Source organism: Mastomys coucha, unplaced genomic scaffold, assembly GCF_008632895.1.
Source record: "Mastomys coucha isolate ucsf_1 unplaced genomic scaffold, UCSF_Mcou_1 pScaffold15, whole genome shotgun sequence".
NCBI classification, from domain to species: Eukaryota; Metazoa; Chordata; class Mammalia; order Rodentia; family Muridae; genus Mastomys; species Mastomys coucha.
In genome coordinates, this window is record NW_022196897.1 from 80,138,272 (window position 1) to 80,161,480 (window position 23,209).

Sequence of the window (23,209 nt, forward strand, 5' to 3'; positions counted from 1 at the left end):
AGTGCAAAGGGTCACCGCTGGCAAAGGAGGGGATTCCTACCAGTCATCCCATTGGCTACTTGGATCTGCACAGAATTTCTCTCAACTTCTCAAGCCAGGACTCCAGGTGAAGTCATCACTTTGCTTTACAGAATTTTGTAGAAAAATGTCTCCCTATTTTTTAAGATAAAACTTGAAAGTTGCTGTTGAGTAGTTATCTAATTGCAAATAATGCATTTAACCTCTCTGCATTTGTTCCTTTTCTGTAAAATGGGCAGAATATTTCGTCCATTCATTCAGGAAGAGTCTCCCTATGTAGCCCTGGCTGTCCTAGAAGTCTCTAGACCAGGCTGGCCTTATACTCATGGAGAATCGCCTGCCTCTACCTCACAAGTACTGGGATTAAAGGCATGCACCATTCTGCCCAGCCTGGAGCACACGGTGCTCAGCTTTCTCCTCTCAGGCATTTCCATCCTCCGCTGCTGCCATCCTAAGAAGCTCTCACCATCTTGGAATAGCCTTATTGGCTTCCACACATTTCTTGCCTTCTTCCACTTGGAAGTCAGAAAGACTTCCTAAAAATGTTGTCAGTTTGTACTTAAAAACGGTGAATTCCCCAAAAGTCTGTTAAACTAAATCTGGCCTGAGGATTCATGCTTGCTTTCACTCCTTCTTAACAAACTACAATTTTACTTCACAAGTAAACTAACTGAAGATCTAACTTATGTCAGGCCCAAAAGAAATAGGGGATGAATGGCTAAGTGTAGTGCCAATTACCATGCAGCACACACTGACCTCCAGGCTGTCTCAGTATAGCAAGTGCCTGTTACAGAGTCCTTGCTGGCATTGTGGCTCCTCCTTCTCAGCTCTTCTCACCCTGCCCCCTACCCTAAAATTCTCCAGCTCATGGGCTTGCCTTCCCCTAGCATCTCATTCCTAAATAACCCTGCCACTCTGGCCAGTACTCTCTTAGTCCACCCCCACCACCTTGTCCCCACCCCTACCTCTGTCTTGCCCTTCTGTCTTGGTCCTTGCTCTCCCTTTTCAGCCCAGTACAGTCCTCTGGTTATGTCTACTCTACTACCTTCTCTCCATGCCCAGATACCTCTGGGTGTACTCTCCCTCATATCTACAATAAAAACCTTCTCAACCACACCTTGGAGCAGTCATGTCCTCATTTTACACGCCTTAGGAACACACTTCTGAGACAGACAGGGTGAGCATTAATAGAGCAGCCTACTCAATCCCAGGCCAGCAGTGGCTATGACCAGACTCAAACAAAGCAAACTTGGCAGAGAAAACAAGCCACTCTGTACCTCACCTCCATTTTCTGAGCTGAAGTTCTACCTACCCACACTACAGAACAGAATTGTGAGCCTCTTTGTGTTCTCAAGGTGGCCTGAGGTGTGAATAGTTCTTTGCTCAAATACTGTTAAATGTAGTTCATCTACAAATTTTTCCTTTTACGTCTCCATATTTATAAAGTTGGCTTTTTAAGACTTCAAGATCTGGCTCTAATTACCACTCTTTTGCTACAGTCCCCTCTAAAATCCTTTCTCTAGGTTTAAAGATCATCTCTCATGTCCTCCAAAATGCCAAGCACAAAGACATCAAGATGCATGATGCTCCTTTACCCTGAGACCCTCTGATACCTCTTTTCTTGCCCTTTGGTTTCAACTTAAATACTACTTTCTCAGGGAGATCATGTGTGATGCATATTAACTGTCTCAACAGCTCCCTCTTTCTCAACCACTTGTTCAATAGCTATCTTTCATGAAAGTGATGATGTGTTTTACTGTCTACTGATATTGCTCTAGAATTTTAACAGTTTAACAAATTAACATCTAACTGGTTGAATGAATCAATTTAGCAAACAGGCAGAGAGAATCAAATGGCCAAAGGTAAGGCCCAATGGAAGACAGGGAGGATGGAGAGAACAGTTAAGATACAGGAATGCAGCTGAATAGGAGTGCTAACTTGTTGTGCTCTACAGCACCGCAGGTATCTTACAACTTTCAGTAGTATATTTTAGTATAACTAATATGATTTTCAGTGTTCCTAACACAAAGTAGTAATAAATGTTTGAGATGACAGAACTACCAATTACTCTGATTATACCATCACATATTTTTCTTGCATATAAGTAGCACACTGTACCCAAAAATGTTTTAAATATAAGGAAAAGGTATTATATAATATAGATATTGCCTAGCTTTTTAAAAATAGAAATTTAATTTTTAGATTATTGTATTTTATGTGTATGAGTGCTTTGCCTGCATATATGTGTATCATATATGTGCCTGGTACCTGCAGAGGTCAGAAGAAGGCACTGGACTTCTTAGAACTAGAGTTATGGATGGTTGTGAGATAATTTGGTAGCTAAGACTTGAATGAACCACAGGAACCTAGAATTTTTAGCCACCTGTCACAACTGGCCTAGAGACAGCCAGCTTGCAGTTGGTATCGGGCAAGAAAGCATGTTGGTAACAGGGTAAGATTGCAGCACTACAGAAGGGAAGCGTCACCTGTCCTTATCCCTAGAAAGGAAAGCTGTATCTTGGCAGTGACACAAAACAAAACTAAACCTGTTTCCTCCCCCTCGCAGTCTTCCTGTTACACTGCTGCAATCCTTCCCTGCACTCCTGTCCAACACACTTCAGCTCAGAGTTCCTGTTCTTTCTTAAGCCTCAGCCATGTAGCTGAATGCCTAGTCACCAGGGAGTGACAAAACTCAAAGGATTAGAAGAATAAGAGGTGTACCTTTGTGGAAAGAACTATGTCACTTGGGGTGGGTTTTGAGGTTTCAAAGCCCATGCCAAGCCCAGAGTTTCTCTCTCCCCCTATGTATCGGGATGTAGTCTAAGCTACTGCATCAGCACTTGCTGCCTGTCACCATGCTCCCACCATGATGATAATAGATTACACCTCTGAATCAGAAAGCATGCCCCCAGTTAAATGTTTTCTATTATAAGTGTTACCATGGCCATGGGTGTCTTCACAGCAAAGAAACAGTGACAGACATAGCTAAAAGTACAGAAGTAATCACATGAATAACTAATCCCAGTAAGATGGAACTGACTGACAATACCATGGACTTCTGCAGGCATTTACACTTCAAAAGACAATTTAAAACAGTATTTTAAAGTTCACAAGAAGAGCAGGAATATAGGCTATAACATTATATATCTCTAAACTCTTTGAATAAGTTAAGACTTTTCTATTCTTAACTTTCTTCATCAAACTAGGACTATAGAGTCCTGATTTCCTATGCGGCTCAAACTCCCATCCTTCCATGCAGTTCTACAGCTTTCCCCAACACACTCTGCATCCTCTTGCTTCCTATGTGTAGTCCTCATTTAACGTTCTGGGGATTGATAGCCATCCCCACCTACAAGCTGCTTTTCAGAAGTTAACTAAGTACGTACTCTAGTCTTATGTTAAGAAACCTGGAAAGTTTAGGAATACAGACAGAACTAATTGTTACTAGCCTGTTGGATATTTCTTTTCAAATTGGCTTTTGGTTTGGTATATAAAACATTAATATTTGACTATCCCAGAGCAGGCTAGGAAATAGGGACTCTGGGGGAGAATATTGGGATGTGGGTACTTCTTAAGTTTGTGAAGTTTAATGGGGGAAATGGCTGCACGGGTAAGAATTTATTTTTAAGCTCCCACTCAGTTGACTGGAGGTTAAAACACTAACAAATAATTCACGCAACACAACTGTGTTCATTCAAGCAATCCTAATTAAAGTCAATGGGTCTGGGTCTGTCTTTCTATCTCTCTCACACAAAGACATTACAGTAGAAGGAGGATAAGCTGGGAAAGGGGACAGAAGAGGGTAACTGAGTGTGAATATGTTCAAAATACATCATTTACATGCATGAAATTGTCAAAAAAATTAAAATGAAAGCTATCTATAAAAAAGCATACCTACATACCTAAAAAATGTCTACCTACATTATAAAAGGCAAGGAAAAGAATAAGGTTCAGTCCAGTTCTACCATCTCTGTATATTGTTATTAAAATGAGGCCACTTAAATAGGGGCCAGGTATATAAACAGGGCCCACTGCCAATGGGTATTACAGATACCACAGCTTAAAATACAAAATAAGCCCGGGTGACACACCTACCCGGTACCAGATGGCTCTCCTTACTCCATGTGGAGCTTACACAAACCATAGTACTATAGATAGACAGGAGTCTGAAAGCATTTCCCCAAAGGGCCATTCCTTGCCCTTGCAGAATAAAGAATCTCACTTTTATAAAGCTAAAGAAGTCATAGTGGTGGAATTTGAAAAAAAAACTATTGTCTATGATATGTTTCAAATCCAAGGATACTCCCTTGGCCTTGGCAAATTACATATCTGAGATGTTTATTGTAGAGTCTACCAAACAGATTAGGAACACATATGAGAACTTCCCCCAGATCAAGTAAGCATTACAGCAATCAGATTTTGTTAACCAATTGCTTTCTTAGTCAAGGAAATAAGGATGTAATTTTCTCTACATGGTGACGTTTTCTACGCTTGCTGGAACCTGCACTTGTTGGCATTTACCTGGAAGACATCAGCAGCTGCTTAGCTTTTTGCATAACAGATTATGGATCTAACTCCTGAGTCTATACAGCATTTAGAGTCTCATCAGTTTATGGTGACCTTTCAGTATAAATTTGCACATTGCACAGTTCAGAGCTGTTTTCTTTCCATTTATTTTATTGAAAACTTAATGTTTCTTTCATGGCAAAAGCTTTAGCATTTTCCTTTATAATTTTGAAAATATTAATTTTCCTTATTAAGCATTGATTATAGTTTTATGCTTAATGCTATTCAAATAGAGTATATCCTATTGATATTTATATTTCTACTATTACTAATTGTAATTAATATTCAAAAGTACAAAAAAAACCCCTTCCTTTATTTAATCCCAGCACTTGGGAGGCAGAGGCAGGCAGATTTCTGAGTTCGAGGCCAGCCTGGTCTACAGAGTGAGTTCCAGGACAGCCAGGGCTATACAAAGAAACCCTGTCTCAGGGGAAAAAAAAAAAAAACCTTCCTGTAACCTAATATTAATTCCTAGGTCTTGGGGGCTGGGAGATGCTCAATTGGTTAATGTTCTGGATATAGTTAAGTTTAAATAAAAAACATTATTAAATTATGTCTATCTGTTTATTTTTATCCCACTCTCTGGTAGGTTGATCAAGCTACAATAAATGGCTCAATACCTATGGTCAGCACAAATTGGGCTCAATGGATTAATACTTTAAAAAGACATAAAAATGGGAGGGTGAAGGAGGTAAGGAGAAGGTATGGGAGTAATTAGGTAAGGAGAGGGGTAGGAGGTGAATATGATCAAAATACACAGCACTTTATAAATTCTTAAAATGTGAACTACTTATTAGAAGAGTTAACATTGCATGTGTGGTTTGTATTACAGCTCTGCTGAACAGAGCTGAAGTCAACAATAAAACTCATGCTTTACACCACCAGTGGCCTTAGATTAAGGACGGCCACTCCACAGGGCCGTTTGCAACATTCCTCTTGAATTATCTCAGTCTTGTTGCACCAGTGAAGCCTGGATATGCATTCCCAACTACCTACAATAGCACTTGGATGGATCTCTTAGAGCAGAGGTTCTAAACCTTTCTAATGCTGTGACCATTTAATACAGATTCTCATGTGAGCCCAGCCATAAAATTTGTTGTTACTTCATAACTATAATTTTGGTACTGTTATGAATCATAATGTATATTTGTTTTCTAATTATATTTTGGGGTTCATGACCCACAAACTTAGAATTGTTCTCCTAGAGAAACCTCAAACTTAATGAGCATCACCAAAAGGTTGCTCCCCAACCTTTAGTAAATGGTGCTTAACAAGTAGGTGTGTCCTCTGGAGATTTTTCTTCTCTGAGCCATCAGCAACCTCTCAGGAAAGAGTTCCCAAACAATCCCCCAGCCCTGCACCAACCCAATGCCCAACAACTCCCATCTCAGATTCCACGACCCTAGAATATCTACTGTTTCACATTTACTCACTGAAAAGTAGCTGAGGTCTATAAAGAACAGTCATGATAACACAAACCAATCTTAAAAGTAAGCCATTCTTCCACTACGGAATGACTGTTTCCCAGTCTCCTTTCATTGGGAATTATCGACCACCTTCCTCATTCCCTACCATCACTAGTCTAAACTTGGAGAGGCCATGGGATAAACCATAACAGCATCTCTACTGACAAGCAAGTTAGAACTACTCTCTTGGAAGCTTAGAAACAATCAGAACTTTCCCCCATTAGTGGTGATCTAGGGTAAGGAAGAAGAACTTTTAAAGACTCTTCCTGATGTATATATTTATAAAAGAACATGTAGACACAAAGGCAAAAACTAGTTCTGTGTTTTTATTTATCTTTTACCTATTGGTTCTACAGACAGTGAGGCAAGAGTAGAATCCATACAGATGGGACAAGCATGAGGATGCATGGTATAGACTAGACAGGCCAGGTTAGCTCAGCCCACAAATATTTAGTGGGATTATACTTGAGTAACATACACACTGCCTTATTTAGAAGTTCTAAAAAGGAGGAAGAGTGTTGTAGCATCAAGCTTTAATCCCAGGTAGAGGCAGGTGGATCTCTACAAGTTCAAGACCAGGCTGGTCTACAAAGCAAATTCCAGGATAGCCAGGGCTGTACCCAAAGAAACCCTGTCTCAAAAAAGAAAAACAAAACAACAACAACAACAAAGCTTAAAAAGGTCTTCTATGGGGACTGGAAAGAGTGGTCAGTTATTAAAGTGTTTGTCTTGCAAGCATAAGCAATCAAGTTCAATTCCCAGCATTCAGTAAAAAGACAGGCATGGTGGTGGACAAGTGTAATTCCAGCATGGGGATCTCTAGGGCCCAGCCTAGCCTAACCTGGGGTCCCAGGGATAGGCCATCTATAAAGACAAAGTGGACAGGGAACAGAGAAGCCTAAGTTTGACCTCTAGCCTTCACATGCATTCGCATGCGCGCGCGCGCGCGCGCGCACAAACACACACACACACACACACACACACACACACACACACACACACACACACACTCTATCTCATTTTTCATGTCCTACCCACCTCCCCATGCCCTGTGTCCTCTTCCAACCCCTTTCCCTCACCTCACTGGTTCCTTTCTTCCTCATAAATAGTTCTCCTACTATAATGTCGTGTGTGTGTGTGTGTGTGTGTGTGTGTGTGTGTGTGTGTGTGTGTGTGCGCGCGCGCGTGCATGCATGCGTGCATGTGAATGTCTATTATGTATGTATACACACAGATTCCACATATGAAAGAAAAATATGTGATATTTTATCTTCCCTATTACCCAGTCAAGATCTTCTGATGACTTTTTTTCCAAAACACAGCTCAATATTCCCATGATTTCAGCAAAAACATTTGGTTCTCCAGTAAGAGCAAGCAGCTGAGGTATGATAAAACAGAGCAATAGACTTAGAGAAAACAGACGGACAACTCAGCCTGCCCCTCAGTCCTTCTGTTGCTTTAGACAAAAAACAATCCCAAGTCTCTTGACACCACACATTTTCAATGGACATTCATGTGTCCAAAGCAACGAAACATAAAGCATATGTGGAAGAATTAGTCTCTTTTTGTGTAAAACATAGATGAAAACCACCTTTCTGTGAGTGTAAACATTTCGTGGGGCTGAGTTTCTTAGTAGTATCTACATATAAAGGCTCTGCAGGGAACTAGAATTAACTTTCCCAGGCCTCCACTCTTTATTATTATTTTTTTAATTTTTGTTTGTTTTTAAATTTTTATTTATTTGCTTATTTATTTATTTGTTTGTTTATTTTGGTTTTTCGAGACAGGGTTTCTCTGTGTAGCCCTGGCTGTCCTGGAACTCACTCTGTAGACCAGGCTGGCCTCGAACTCAGAAATCCGCCTGCCTCTGCCTCCCAAGTGCTTGGGATTAAAGGCGTGCGCCACCACCGCCCGGCTGGCCTCCATCTCCTTGACCGTGAATGTTCAGCATCATGCACCTTATGAGTACTGGGATTACAGGTGTAATCAAGCCCAGCCTTTCATTGTTGATAATGTATAGAGAGAGAGATTGAGACTAGAAGTAAAGCAAGCAGGGGGGAAAAACCCTTTAAAGTCACTGACCTACAAGACAAAAGCTTCAAGAACACACAGGTTAGTATTAGCTACTGACCAACTGGATCAGTGACAATCGTATCACTAAACACCTAACCTCCAGAGAGAAAATAAAGACAAAGTAAAAGCCAAAGAATGAACAAAATGAGTCATAAATGAGGCAAAAATACAAACCTAAAACACCAATCTCAAGACCAGAGAGGCCTGTCTTAATTTTATCATAAATATCATCCAATGAAAAGTCGACAGCAATGGTCCTTGTTTCAACGTTGAATTTTTCTTCTGGAAGGAGAAAAAAAAAGACAAATGATGAGCAAAAGGGAAAATTAATACATGGCAATTATGATTAAATCTCTAGATAACATTATCCTTTCAAACTTTCTCCCCCCAATTTGATATGACATTTAGAGCAGGATAATTTTAAGCAATCATGAAACTATTTCTAAGAGATGATAGAGAGTCAACAAAACAATAGTTCAGCAATTAAAAGTCCCATCATCACCACCAGGCTGTCTGAGAGCACCCTGTCAATTCTCTCTTGTAAATCAATAATGATAACTACTTTTTCAGACTCAGGCCCAAATAACAAAACATGATTCATATCATAATACTATATACTCTAAATATCACTGCCTTTGTGATTTTAATTGCAAACTGATGTCTCTTAATCTCAGGAAGAAGTCTTTGTAAAGTAGCTTTTTTATTATCAATTTATTCTTATATTACATCCTGCCCATAGTTTCCCCTCCCTCCTCTGCTCCCAGCCCCTACTTCCTTATCCCCCTCGCAATCCACTCCTTCTCCATTTCCCTTCAGAAAAGGGCAGGCCTCCCAGGCTATCAACTAAACATGGCATATCAAGCTGCAATAAGACTAGGCCCCTCCCTTCATGTTAAGGCTGGATGAGGTAACCAAGTGGGTGGAAAAGGATCCCAAAAGCAGGCAAAAGTGCCAGAAGCAGTCCCCCCAGTTAGGAGTCCCACAAAAATACCAGTATCCTTTATTTTTAAGATTTATTTATTTATTATGTGCATTGCTATTTTGCCTTCATGTATGTCTGTATGAGGATGCCAGATCACCTAGAAGTGGAGTTAAAGACAGATGTGAGCTGGCATGTGGATGCTGGGAATTAAATCAACAGCCAATGCTTTTAACTGTTGTAAAGTGTGTGATACATTAAAAGAAAAGAAGTTCACCAGGCGGTGGTGGCACATGCCTTTAATCCCAGCACTTGGGAGGCAGAGGCAGGTGGATTTCTGAGTTTGAGACCAGCCTGGTCTACAGAGTGAGTTCCAGGACAGCCAGGGCTACACAGAGAAAGCCTGTCTCGAAAAATCAAAAAAAAAAAAAAAAAGTTCATCTTAGTAAAACTGAATGTGGAATGTGATCTTACTGTAGTTTCTGGCCTGGTTAACAGATAAGTCACTGCATTTAAAGAGCCACACGGAGTGCATAGTAATAAATACACAATGTGACATAGGAAAGACCTTGATGCTCTCCTTTTCTCAAGACTATTAAGGTCCAAAGAGCTGGGGATGGAAGTAAGAGCTTCTGAGGTGAGAATGTGGGGAAACACACTCTCTACAGTCAGCATACAATGATCACTTCCACCTTCATGACCCAAACCCTTTGAAAAATGTGGGACTTGAGGTCACCCAGACATAGGTGCTAATCTCATTTCCACACTCCTTTACAGAATGACCATGAACAAGACAGACATCATGTAGGAGCCTCAGCATGCTCTTGTGACAATGCAGTAACTATTGCCCAGCTTAGGCTACTGGGCTCAGATGATGACCACTGATACAGGAGGCACTTCACAAATACTAGGCCTCTCCCTCCTCTACCACCTGCCCTCCTTTCCACAAAAGGCTAAGGACGCTCTTCTTTGGAACTTAGGATAATTCAAAAGAATTCACTTAAAAAATTCTGCTTCCCAAAATAAACCTTTCTTGAGTGGAAGTCACTGTGAACTCGTCATGCAGTTTTCATGATTAATCCTCACAGGAAGTGTCCATTCTTGATCTCAAAGGATTTGTAGCTAAACCTAGAGCTGGCTACTGACACATTTGATTTTTAGTTAGAGTCAATGAAAAGTATTGACTCTACATAGAAATTCATGCAGAACCTGGACAGAAGAATTGACCAGGAAATACCTTTCCTGCAGTCAAAGGTAAAGACTGTTTCTGTACAGTCAGTAATGTGTGTTCATGTATTGAAGAATGAACTGTTGCTTATTGCTGGGCCAATTACAATTTACTAGAAAATGCCTCAGAATTCCCCACTCTATGTAATACTGACTTTAGTAAAGCAATCCCAGATTAACATGGAAAAACAAACTCCTAAACAAAAGACTTGAAAGTTAGCCTGTATTTAATGTAAAATGTTACATGAAAATAAGATGCCTTTAGCTATTTGATTTGAAGAACAATGCATTCTCTCCACATGAGCACTGAGTACTTAGTAACTGTGTCTCAAAACAAAAGCCCCTATACCTCAGTCAAACTCAGCCTTTTTATCACACGGGATTTGAGGAAGGCACATGCATTAATGTCCATCACTGGATACCCATCATGCTAAAATTAATTTGATGGACTTTTTGGAAAGAAGGTTCTGCAGTAAAGAATGTATGAAGCTTTCTTTGTGTTCACACATAGAACAAGCAACATGGTTCCTGTTGCTAGATACTCAAGATAATTAAAAGTTTTTAACTTATTCCCAGGTAACTTCGAATCATGTTCAGGTCAGGAAAGCACAGCTTCTTTTTCTTTTTAGGTATTTTTCCACAGCCTCTGCTATAGGCCTCTTCCTCCTTTACATATTTCTATCTCACCTGTAGTAAGAGTTGAAAGTCCTTGGCAAGTACCTGCTACTTCTTTCAGCTCATCTCTAGCTGTTCTTCCTACTGCTCCCCAGTTCTAGGACAAGGCTCCTCACAGCTCCTTGAACACAGTGTTCCAAATACATTCAGGGCATTTGTACCTCCTTTCTCCTCTATCGGGAATGTTTGTCTAAATTCTCTGTGTCTTGTTGGGTCTTTCACCCAATATTACCTTCTCAGAGAAGCCTGACTGACTTGCCTAGTTTTTGACCCACTGACACCTTTGTTTTTAATAAGTATGTATTTGCTTGTCTCTCCGCCCCCAGTAGAACTGAGTTTCTAGAAGACAAAGCCTAGGCTCTATTTTGACACATGTGATCAAGGAGCTCCCCCATCTCATGTTCACTCCCTCCCTGATTCAATGAGGGCCATTCCCAGTTTCACGTACTCATAACATTTCTGTGCTAAGTCCCTTTCATTGACAGGAATATCTTTTCAGAAGAATCCTGAAGACATCTATCACATTTCCTTTCTGAGGATCATATTTTTGACAAGACCTACTGACAGGCCTTGAGGATTCCATGAGTGGGTCCCATATCCACGAAGCTGTGGGGAGGGAAAACAGCAGTGCACATCAGACCCAGACAGGAACTATGCCTAAGCAGTCAGATAGGAAGTAAGTGCACATGTCCTAAAAGGCTAATGTGGTAAGTGGCTACCATGCTTATTTTCTTTTATTTTTTGAGACTATAAAATACTGACAACATTTCCTCCTTCTCTTTTTTCTCCCTCCAAACCCTTCCATATATCCCTCTTTGTTTTCTTTTAAATTCATTTGTTGAAGATTGGTTCTAATGCTTTGACTCGATGGGGAATCTGCATGTCCAGACTCTGAAGGTCCTTGTCCCCAATTGGCTTTTGACAGATCAATAAAGATACCAGATGCCACTGGCTACTTCCGCAATTGGGCCTGGGGTAGCAGGGGAAGGTTTAGGAATGCCCAGACTTTGAGGTAGCCAAGGCATTTTAAAAATAAGCTAATGTGTGTGTACTTTTCTTTCATGGATCTAAAGATAGTTCCTGGACAGTGCACGCATGCAATCCACTGGGAGCACAAAGCGGTGTTGCAAAAACTCATGGCAACATTCATTGCCTCTTTCATTAATGGTTGCTAAGTACATATATGCATATGTACATATATGTACTTAAACACAACCTGCTCAGTCTGTATAATATTATTTTATGTATATTTCCAGGGCTGACTATCTGGTATTGAAAAACCAGTTGGTGGGCTCTTCCCTAGGAAAGACTATTTCTCCCACTTTCAGAATTCCTTAGTTGGCCAGAGTTCTTTGCATTGGATTGAGGCCTGGTGGGATTCACCCTGTTCCCTTAGGCATGTCTAGTGCTGTTCTCCTTGTTAAACCACTGTTTAGGCAGTCATGTGGGTGAGACTTTATAAGCAATTTCTGACATCATTAGTAGACAAAATCTCACAGCAAGCTCCCTGATCTGTGTTTTTACCTCCCCCTTCCACAATGTTCCCTGAGCCTTAGGCACAGGAATTGAGTTGTTTTGTAGGTATACCCACTGCAGAGTGGCTAGTCTTTTTAAGAAACTAAGGAAATAATTACAGGCTATGCACATCATTCCCCTACTCCCAACTCTGCTTCTGACCACACCAACAAGAAAATAATGGTCAAGAATTAGCTAATTTAAACAGAACAAGGGTAGAGTAAGCATCAGAAACAGAAACGGCTACCACTGCAGACCTACAAAATACAAGTGACCCTTGATGTCATCTTTTTTTTTTTTAAAAAATTTATTTATTATTATACCTAAGTATACTATAGCTGTCTTCAGACACACCAGAAGAGGGTGTCAGATCTCATTACGGATGGTTGTGAGCCACCATGTGGTTGCTGGGATTTGAACTCAGGACCTTCAGAACAGCAGTCAGTGCTCTTAACCATTGAGCCATCTCTCCAGCCCTTGATGTCATCTTTACTTTACTACCTCCCTAACCCAAGTATTTCCCAAGATCACCATCTACACCCAGTCCAGCAATAGCCATCTGCTGGGGAAAAATAACAACTACACCAAAGCCTTACAATGATGGGCCATTTTTATCCTTGCCCTTTCTCATCCTTCTGAGGCCCAAGGAATGATATAGCTTCTGCCAACTCTCATAACAGTAGGAACTATTGTAGAATAAAGTCAATAGGAATAGGTGAACAGGATAAATACACAAGAGAATGTAGAAACTATTGTGGACATGAAATGAACCATGTCGGTGGCTTCAACAAGGAAATTCTTGTTGTCCAAACCACAGTAGTTCAGTCAGCAGGCAATCCTTGTGCTTTATAAATGGCTCATGGAAAAATCCTGTAGATTCTTAAGAGAAAAAAAAATTTAAATTCCATTGGGGAGGCTAGGAGGTGGCTCAATGGGTACTCTGATGCTACAGCCATCCTATGGCCTGTAAATGTGGGTACTGATGCTGCAGCCATCTGTAAGCATGGGCATTCTGATTCTACAGTGACTGTAAGCAGGGTGTTCTGATGCTGCAGCCAGGTTGCTGTTTCTGAGTATCCTGAATGAGTCTGAAGCCAAGCAGAGAACTAAATCCACTTCTTATCAAACAGGGATCATTTTTATCTTTGTTTTCATAGCACCTAGTGGGATACCTGGCAGGCAACAGAGATCTCTCTGCTATGGAAGCGGAGAGGGTATGGAGGTCAGCATAGCTGGTGCAAGAAGTATCTTCTTGATACTTCTTGATCTTTCCCTACAGAAGTAAATTGGTTGGTAGAACCTACTCACTTAAAACATAGTAACATAGACTATTAGGCACCTTAGAGTAGGAGATAAACTTAAGACAACTCAATTTTTCTCCTCTTATTCTTCCTATAAACTCAAACACATTTGAATCTTAATATCCCTTAAAAACCAGCCAAGACTTGACTCGGGGCTTGGGTAGGAAGGTTGAGGCTATTTGTCATGGGTAGTCTTCCTACCCCAGTCCTGTAAAGAGTGAAGGCTCTTAGGCAAACGTTGCAATAGTCAGTGATCACCAATTTTAGGTCTCAATTTATCAGGTTTTGTTTATGTACAAACATATCTTTAACAGAAACTTCATTTTCACACAAAATTATACATCTTATATGTTTAGAGATGTAAAAGAATGAGGTTTTTTTTGTACTATTTCTGTTTTTAAGGGCGAAACAGAATAAAAAGCCCCTTGACCAAATCTTTATTACTAACTCCTTTTTTTTACCTTCAGACCTGATCACATCCTCCAACCTCATCTCTGGATGAGAATCTCCACGTCTCCCCACAGAGATGGGCCTGCTTTTTATGGCTCTGGAGAGGAAAGGTGAATATACGCAGTAGAGAATGAACAGATCTGACTTCATGCTAGAAGGCTCATTTAGTTAAAATTATCAGGGATATTGCACAAATAATGGTCTGTTCTTTTCATTGCCCTTGAAAAAAACACTCATGATACTTTTAATCTCTTGTGAAAAGACCCACTTTCTCTCAAACCAAAAAAAAATTAATCACAGCTCATTAGGATTTCATCCCCAAATAAGCATTTCTCTATTTGAAGTCAAGGTCATAGTATTTTATTCATTCTAGCACTTATGATGAGAAGGGGCACTGGCAACAAAGACTTCACATGGACTTGCCCCACCCTCAGGCAGGAGGGATATCTTCATTCTCTGAAAATTGAGCTTTATACTTGCTTAAGTCCCTCTTAAAGAAAATTTCTGAAAAAGATGCTTATTTTTTTTAAAGATTTATTTATTTTATGTATATGGGTACACTGTAGCTGAACTGATGGTTGTGAGCCTTCATGTGGTTGTTGGGAATTGATTTTAGGACCTCTGCTTGCTCCAGTCAGCCCCGCTTGCTTAGGCCCAAATATTTATTTATTATTATACATAAGTATACTGTAGCTGTCTTCAGGTGTGCCAGAAGAAGGTGTCAGATCTCACTACGGGTAGTTGTGAGCCACCATGTGGTTGCTGGGATTTGAACTCGGAACTTGGGACCTTTGAAAGAGCAGTCAGTGCTCTTACCCACTGAGCCATCTCACCAGCCCAAAAGATATTTTTCTCTACCTAAAAACTTATTTGCCAATGGAAATGCCTGAGTTATTTATTTGTTTGTTTGAAAGGGAGATTAAAAAAAAAAAAACAGGAAAAGAAGATCCCATTACTATGCTTCAGGTTATAAGATGATATTGTCAGGAGCACAGAAACAGCTCACTGAGTAGGAAGCAGGACCTGAGTCTAGCTCCAGTGGTGGTGAACAGAGGGTTTAGATTTTACTCCATCTCTTGGCCTGTGAAGCCAGGTAATGCTGTCCATTCTGCACAGTTCCTGAAAAGATGTCCTGTGATAGTATGTTGAATATGCCTTATGAAACTCTAAGGTCAAGTGCATTCTTATATCTACATAAGATGATACCAATGTCTACAAAGACAGTGGTCTAATGTATAGTTGTTTCTTCCTTACTAACACAGGCTGTTGTAGGTATTACTTATGCTATAACTATAACAGCTTACCTCGCTGGTCATGAACATCAGATTCTACTTTTAAAAGTGATTTATTTATTATGTTATCACCCATGGAATGTCACAGTATTCTATTTTGAGCTTTCCAAACTAATGTCCAACTAGTTCTTTGACTCAATTTGCTTTACACTACCTTTTAGAATCATTATATTTATCTATTCCAAAAAGTACATTTTTATTCACTTTTGATCTTTAGAATTAGAGTCTTATACTTAATATAATTTTTCCTGATAGCAAGTTTTCTTTCTTAGTGTTTGTCTTAGTCACTGTTCTATTGTTGTGATAAGACACACCACTTATAAAAGAAAGCATTTAACTAGGGCTTGCTTGTAGTTTCAGAGGTTTTGTCCATTACCATCATGGAGCAAACATGGCAGCAGACAGGTATGATATGGGAGAAGGGGCTGGCAGAGAGAGGGGGAGGAGGGGAGAGACAGAGAGACAGAAACAGTGAATGGACCTGGCTTGGGCTTCTGAAACCTTATAGCCCACTAACCAGTAACACAGCTCCTCCACCAACTCCACACTTGCTAATCCTTTCAAACATTTCTACTCCCTAATAACTAAGCATTCAAAAATATGAGCCTATGGGGCCATTCTTATTCAAACCACCACAGTGCTTATAAGTGACATGACTGTTTTGTCATCAGCAGTGTCTCAGATCTGATGAAAAAAGACCAAGACATTGCTGACACCCACAAGACAGCACTAAGAACCGATTCCAAATGCAAGATTCTGGACATCTCAGAGCTTTAAGTGGCCACCATCACCACCGATGAAGGAAGCTGAAGATGTCTGTTACAGCCATGACTTGAAATTAAAGATAGGCTATCTATCATTCACGTCTATAAGAGGATGTGTGGCCAGGAAAGTGCCTGCTCCCAGCCTGCAGTATGAGGGTAGGAGTATCTGGGTTTTGTGGCTGTTGCTTCATCTTTGTCACTCATGGTCCAACAGAACCTGTTGTATGTAACATGAGCTCTGAATGAATAAAGGCAAGAAATATACAGAATGGCACCCACATGCTAGGCTTCACCTGAGGACAACAGGTAATGCCTTCAATTGGTGAAGGGGATGGATGCAGAGAAAGAAACATGTTCTCTGAGTGCAATTTTTAAATAGGACATGACATTTGCATGGAGTTTTTTAAAAGAAAAAACAAGAACCAGCCAAACAGAAAGTAGAAAAAGGCATAAACTAGAGGGGAATGGCAGGAAACATGTTATAAGAACTCCCGTGGACACCATGCGTGGTGCACACGGAGACCTGGAAGGTTAAAAAAAGAAAAAGACCAGTGTAGGAAGAAGCCAGTGGAGGTTTCAGGTATCACGATAACATGCAGAACTGCTTCAGAATTTGCATAATTCAATGAGAAATAATGTAGAACCCTATGTTAAAAAATGACTAAGATTTTCAAGATAGTGACAGCAGACCATTATGGATCATTCCCTATACAAACACACCTGCCATGTACCGAAAAGGTCGTTCTGTGGCAAGGGAACATTTACCAAGGTTGAGAGCACTTAGCATCCAGTGTGTTCTAACTAGTAAGCTAGGAAGGGAGCAGGCCACTCCTGCTTTTCAGGAAGGACATGGTGTAGCAGAAGACCCACAGCTTATTAGGCAGGGAAAGGACAAAGCACCTGATTCTTTAGTCCCCAGGGAGGAGGGATACATGCAGAGACAGCAGTGGGGACAGCAGAGGGGCTAGTGCAGGGTGCCTGTAGGATTCCACACTATTAGCTGTCCAGCTTTAGGGAGAGAGAACACAATGGTTTTATTCATTTCTTTGCTTCAGAAAGCTGGTTATTATCATATCTTCCAGCTAAAATAGTCCTCTTGGTCTTACAGATACTGTGATTGTATCTCTGTGTTTTTAAATCATGTAATACAATGTTTCTGTTATGTTGTAATAGAATGAGTTTTTCTTCCTCTTTGTTGGCCTGAAAAATGAGACGAGATGTGAGCAATGCAGGATAACTGAACTAAAATCAAGCTAGAAGGCAATAACAGTTGTTTTTGTAATCTTCCATAATGTCCCTCCTCCTTTTTAAAGCTTAACGACTGATAAGCATAGAAGTCAGATACCCACAGCACCATTCTTCCGAAACTGCTGGCATTAATGTTTCTAAAAGTAAGCTGTCTTTAGTATCATATTGTTTGTGAAAGATTCCATTCTGGTTTTGTGAAATCTTGCCTGGGGACATGCTTTTCAAGATCTGAATCTGTTGCTTTGGTTTGGGGGACTGGTGAGTAAGAGGTTATTTTGTTTTACAGTGTGTGGGGTGGGGGTTGGAAGAATATAGAACCCAGGACACGGCAAAGACTCTATTCTAAATTAATTTCTAATCTTACTGAGGCATTCAGAAGTAAGATGCTTAACAATTGCTTTTTTGTGTGTTTGTTTGGTTTTGATTTTTGAAAACAGGTTTCTCTGTGTAGCTCTGTTTAATCCCAGCACTCAGGAGACAGAGTCAGGCAGATCTCTGAGTCAGTTCTTTTCTTATTAAAGAAACTTTAGAAGGAAAAAAATTTAATCAAAAATTACAAAGCTAAACCAAGTATTTGTTATCCTATTACAATTAACTCAGTTTTAGAATATTTTTCTTTAAACATCATGGAATTCTAAGCAGCTCAGGGTGTCTTAGAATTCACTGTGTAGCCAAGAAAAACCTTGATTACGCTCCTACTCCTGACTTTCTGAGATGGGTCTCACTATGTAGCTTTGGCTGAACTGGAACTCCCTATGCAGACCAGGCTGGCCTTGAACTCAGAGATTTGCCTGCTCTTCTTGAGTGCTGGAATTAAAGCCATTCACCATCATTTACAGTTGACCTTGAATGCACAATCTTCCTGCTTCTGCCTCTCAAGTATATAACTAAAGCTTTTTTAAAATTAAAATTAAAAAATAAATATTTTTGTAGATTTATTAACTGCATGTATAGCCTTGAGAAGAGGGCAATTTGCACAAGTCAGTTCTTTCTTTCCACTATATAACTTTTGGAGACCGAACTCAAGTCATGATGTTTGGAGGCAAGTACCCTTACCTGCAGAGCCATTTCACTGACATTTTGCCAAGAGCTGAACCACCTTTCTGGTCAACACAAAACATACCCAATACCCATCCTCCTTTACACTGTTAAGAGCACTGCTTTCATATAGGAAAGCAAACTGAAAACAAAGGTAGTTGATGTAGTTTCACTCCTCAATACCAAGAATATGAACTTGGCACACGTCATTTGTGATCACAGGATGCCCTAAAGGACACACAGTACCATGTAAAATGCATGGGGCTAAAGTTAATATCCTACTACCAGAACAGTAATATTACAGCAATCAGTTACCTCAAATTAACTATGTGCCAAGAACATTATGTCATTCATTTCTGTACAAGACTTACTGGAATATTTTTAAAGTTTGCAAATGATTATTCTCATAAATATCATTTTCAATGTTTGACAAACCACTATTTATTTTTTTTAAAATAATCTCAAATTAATGTACAGTGACTGCTATGATGCTCAGCATCCGTAACTACTTTGTGAATGTAGCATCCTTCAAGGTCCATAGCCAATGAAAATCTATGAAAGTCAAAATCCTAAGCAAGGCACTCACTGCTGACTTTACTGGTTAACAAAGAGCAACGGTGGGTGAGGCAAATCAAAGCACCAATGTTCAATGCTCTGGAAGTCGCTGCATCCTTCAAGTACTCGTAGCAAAAAGACAAAAGTCAATCTCACTTAATAATGCTCCCTGATCAAGCACTAAAATTATTAAATTTACTACATGACTGTCCTCTGTATACATATTTTTAAAGTTCTATGTGATAAAATGGACTGTATACATTTTTCTGTTTATCCAATGCAACAGCTGCAATGAAGTGCTGCTCACGGGCTGAAATGACTCCCTTTTCATGTAACATGATTTAATTGCAAGAACAAACAACAAACTGTATTTATGCAGATTTGGCAGATAGTGTATCAAAAATGAATGAATGAAATCTGCCACTTCAGGAAAAGCAAGCAACACTATTTGTTGTCCATGATAAAATTTAAGCATTTAAGTAAAAAGCATAGTTTTAGAAGATTTAGACCTATCACCATAAATCTGAGAAAGAAAGATTTTTCTGTTAAGAATGGGGTTGATATTAACATTTGTGATAGTCCACATGTACTAACATTCTGGAGCAATCTATAAAACTCCCAAACCAACATTTCCCAGAGCCTAAAGGGATAAAATCTTGCCAGATACCAAGACCTATTCCAGGTATATGTAGACAATATATTTTAATGTGACCAACTACAAGGATTTCATTATTATTATTTCCAGCCTCATAACAGAAGACACTTGTCAGATACTCTACCTAGACAGACTTTTAAAAATGTGTATATGAATGTGAACACGTGTGTCACAGAGTGGTTGTGCAAGTCAGAGGACAGCTGTGGGAGAGAGTTCTTGCTTTCTACTATGTGTGGCATGGGGTCTGAACTCAGGTCATCAGACTTTGTAACTCACAGGCCACCTTTTTTTTTTTTAAAGATTTATTTATTTATTATATGTAAGTACACTGTGGCTGTCTTTAAACGCACCAGAGGGGGGCAGCAGATCTCATTACGGGGTGGTTGTGAGCCACCATGTGGTTGCTGGGATTTGAACTCAGGACCTCCAGAAAAGCAGTCAGTGCTCTTAACAGGTGAGCCATCTCTTCAGCCCCCACACAGGCCACCTTTTATGTATGAAAAAATACCCACCGTTACTTGAAAGAAGCTATTAAAAACTTTTGCTATCTATCTATTTAAAGCTAGATTTTCCTCTTCTAACTAACAAGCTGTAGACATTGATAAGCACAGCCAGCCATCTTTTATTAAGACACTAAAGAGACTTGCAGAAATGTACACATGTACTAGTCTACTCACTCAATCTTGTTTCAAAAGTTATTCCCCCAGTGTCTTCCATACATGTAATAGATTTACTGTTATTATTTTAAATGAATGCTTTTAAATCTCCCATCTGACTAAAGAAGACAATAAACATTAATAGCCGCACTGCACAAACAAAAGCTCTTGGATCCTCAATAAATTTTTAGAAGTTACAGTAAAGGGATCCAAAGACTATATTTGAAAATGCTTGCTTTGTATGCACGTGCTGATGATAGTCCCCTAATAAAACCAACCAAGTCAAGAAATGAAACCCAGTGCAGTGCTGTGTCCTAGTCTTCAAAGTCTATTCAATATTTACCAACTTTCCCAACAGTGGCCTTCATAGCAGATGTAATGAGAACAGCCTCATCCAATCTAGTGTGGGGCACATGGACCACAAGAGAACTGGTAAGGTAGAGGACGTTCAAACCCAAAGAATCTCAAAACCTGAGACCGGCAGGAGTGGAACTAGCTCTCTCCTTGTTCCTACGCCTGCCTCAGAGCACATAACCAGGTGACCCCAAGCAGGTGGCCACAAATAGTCAGTACTCAGCAGCTACAATGCTTCTACATGCTAATGAGGCTTCTTGTACCTTAGCTTTTAGCCAATGACCTTTTTGTATTGTGGATATTCTCACCCCCAAACCCCTTGGTTCACCCTGATATAAAGTGTATACATTCAAACTCCAAATAAAGAAACATGAACAAGTTAAGATCTTCTCGGAGAGTTGCTCCATTAAAGATCTTCGGAACAATAGGAACTAACTAATACCCTCAGAGCTCCCAAGGACTCAACCACCAACCAAGGAGTACACATGGTGGGACTGATTGCTCTGGCAGCATGTGTATAGTGGAGGATTGCAAAGTCGAGCATCAATGGGAGGAGAGGCCCTTGGCCCTGTGAAGGGTCTGTGCCCCAGTGTAGGGGAATGCCAAGGCCAATAAGTAGGAGAGGGTGGGAGCAACAGGAGTTTGTTCTTGTTGTTTTGGGGGGTTTTTTTGGTCTGTTTTTTTTTTTTTGGAGGGGAAACTGGGAAAGGAGAAATCATATGACATGTAAATAAAGAAAATATCTAATAAAAGAAAGAAAGAAAGAGAGAGAGAAAGAAGGAAAGAGAGGGAGAAAGAAGGAAAGGAGGAAAAAGACCTTCAGAGATCTAGAAGAACCCAAACACAGAGGGAGAAAGCAGGAGATGCAGAACCATAGCATTCATCCCAGACTCTGCTTCCCGCTTCAGCCTGGCAAGCAGTAGTTGGCCAGGTCTGGCAGTGACTGGACACCCCGGGAGGAGAGGCAGAACCCAGAACCACGATCTGGAACAGTTTTTTTTCCACTGTTTTGGATCTTCATGCTCTGATATTCCAGAGATCATAGGCCAAGCACCTTCAATGCCCTTGATTTAGATGTGCATTTCCCATGTAAGATTCAGGCCCTGTACATTTAGCAGAAACAGCAGAGAAGCCACGTTGTGTTCGCACTGTATTCCACCAGGTAACATGGAATCTTAACTTGTCCCATTACTCTACCCTATAAAGGGAGGCTTGCTATCTTCTTCCCACTGAAAACTTGTTGGTTTTCTTTTTTAAATTCACAATAATTTGGACATTTTGTAGGATTTACCACTGTCTGAAGTTTAATTCTGCCTTAAAATTTCAACTCATTATTTGTCAGAATACATCCATGAATAAAGTTGTGCACGGGGAATTCTTAAGTGCTTGTGAGAAAACTCCAAGAAAACAAGGTAAGAGTTCTTGTGACCTCAGTTTCCTAAAAACCAACAAATCATACTTGTTCTTGAAATGTGCTTTCATATCCCTCCCAGCTGTAGCAGACGGAAATGAGTTTCTTTAGAGTTGGCTATTGTTATTTGGTTTTATGTCTCTATGGAAATTTGCTGCATGTGGCTTGCCCACCATATGTGGCTTGTTCTTGTGATAGTATACTTTATTTATGTGACTCTACTTAACTCTCAGAGTATAAATTGTCTGATGCTCTGAATAAAACTGGGTATTGCATGAGACTTTAGTCTGCCTCATTTTTAGGCTCCATTCCCCCAGGTCCCACCACCTTTAATAAACAGTTATTAGTTACATGGGTTGATAGTTTCACTTGTTTATTTAACAGATTATAATTTGTTCTATCATTTCCATTTTAATGCTCAATTTGTCCAGACTTGGCTACTGGGGTCCCCTTCAAGCTGTGTCTTTCTGATACATTGTCATCATTCTTTGGATTTCCTTTACTGGTTTCTGTCATAGTGAGGTATTTCAGGTTCTTTTTATTCTAGCAAGGAATGTGGCAATCTCTCTCTCACAGAAATCCTGGTTCCTTAACTGGGAAACAGTGCCAAGAGCACAAGGTGCAGGTGTTGAGTCTGCTCATTGTGATTAGGGTGCCACCTCTTCCTTTTTTTTTTTTTTTTAAAGATTTATTTATTATATGTAAGTACACTGTAGCTGTCTTTAGACACACCAGAGGGGGACAGCAGATCTCATTACGGGTCTGGCAGCATGTGTATAGTAGAGGATTGCAAAGTCGAGCATCAATGGGAGGAGAGGCCAAATTTCCATAGCAGATCTCATTACTGGGATTTGAACTCAGAAACTCATAAGATCTAGCTCTCATCTTCTGCCATGACACAGGACACATTGGGTAGCCCCTTAAGCCAATAGTTGGTTACTAAGACATTAGCTGGAGTCCCTGTCGCTGTCCAGCAGCAACGTAAAAACAGTAGGTTACCTGGAATATGAAGTTAGAAATAGATAG

General features: G+C 40.1%; 1 protein-coding gene and 1 long non-coding RNA gene across 2 annotated transcripts in view; one reads left to right on the plus strand and one right to left on the minus strand.

Moving 5' to 3' along the window:
* Hsd17b12 (hydroxysteroid 17-beta dehydrogenase 12) overlaps nt 1-23,209 on the minus strand; it is a 138,040-nt gene that overhangs the window by 41,940 nt on the left and 72,891 nt on the right. The window contains exon 4 of the mRNA XM_031371118.1: nt 8,298-8,405. Coding sequence (XP_031226978.1) covers nt 8,298-8,405 — 108 coding nt within the window. The remainder of the gene's footprint in view (nt 1-8,297; nt 8,406-23,209) is intronic.
* LOC116090526 overlaps nt 17,620-23,209 on the plus strand; it is a 10,387-nt gene continuing 4,797 nt past the window's right edge. Inside the window, exons 1-2 of the long non-coding RNA XR_004118714.1 lie at nt 17,620-17,772; nt 22,115-22,184. This is a non-coding gene — a long non-coding RNA (uncharacterized LOC116090526). The remainder of the gene's footprint in view (nt 17,773-22,114; nt 22,185-23,209) is intronic.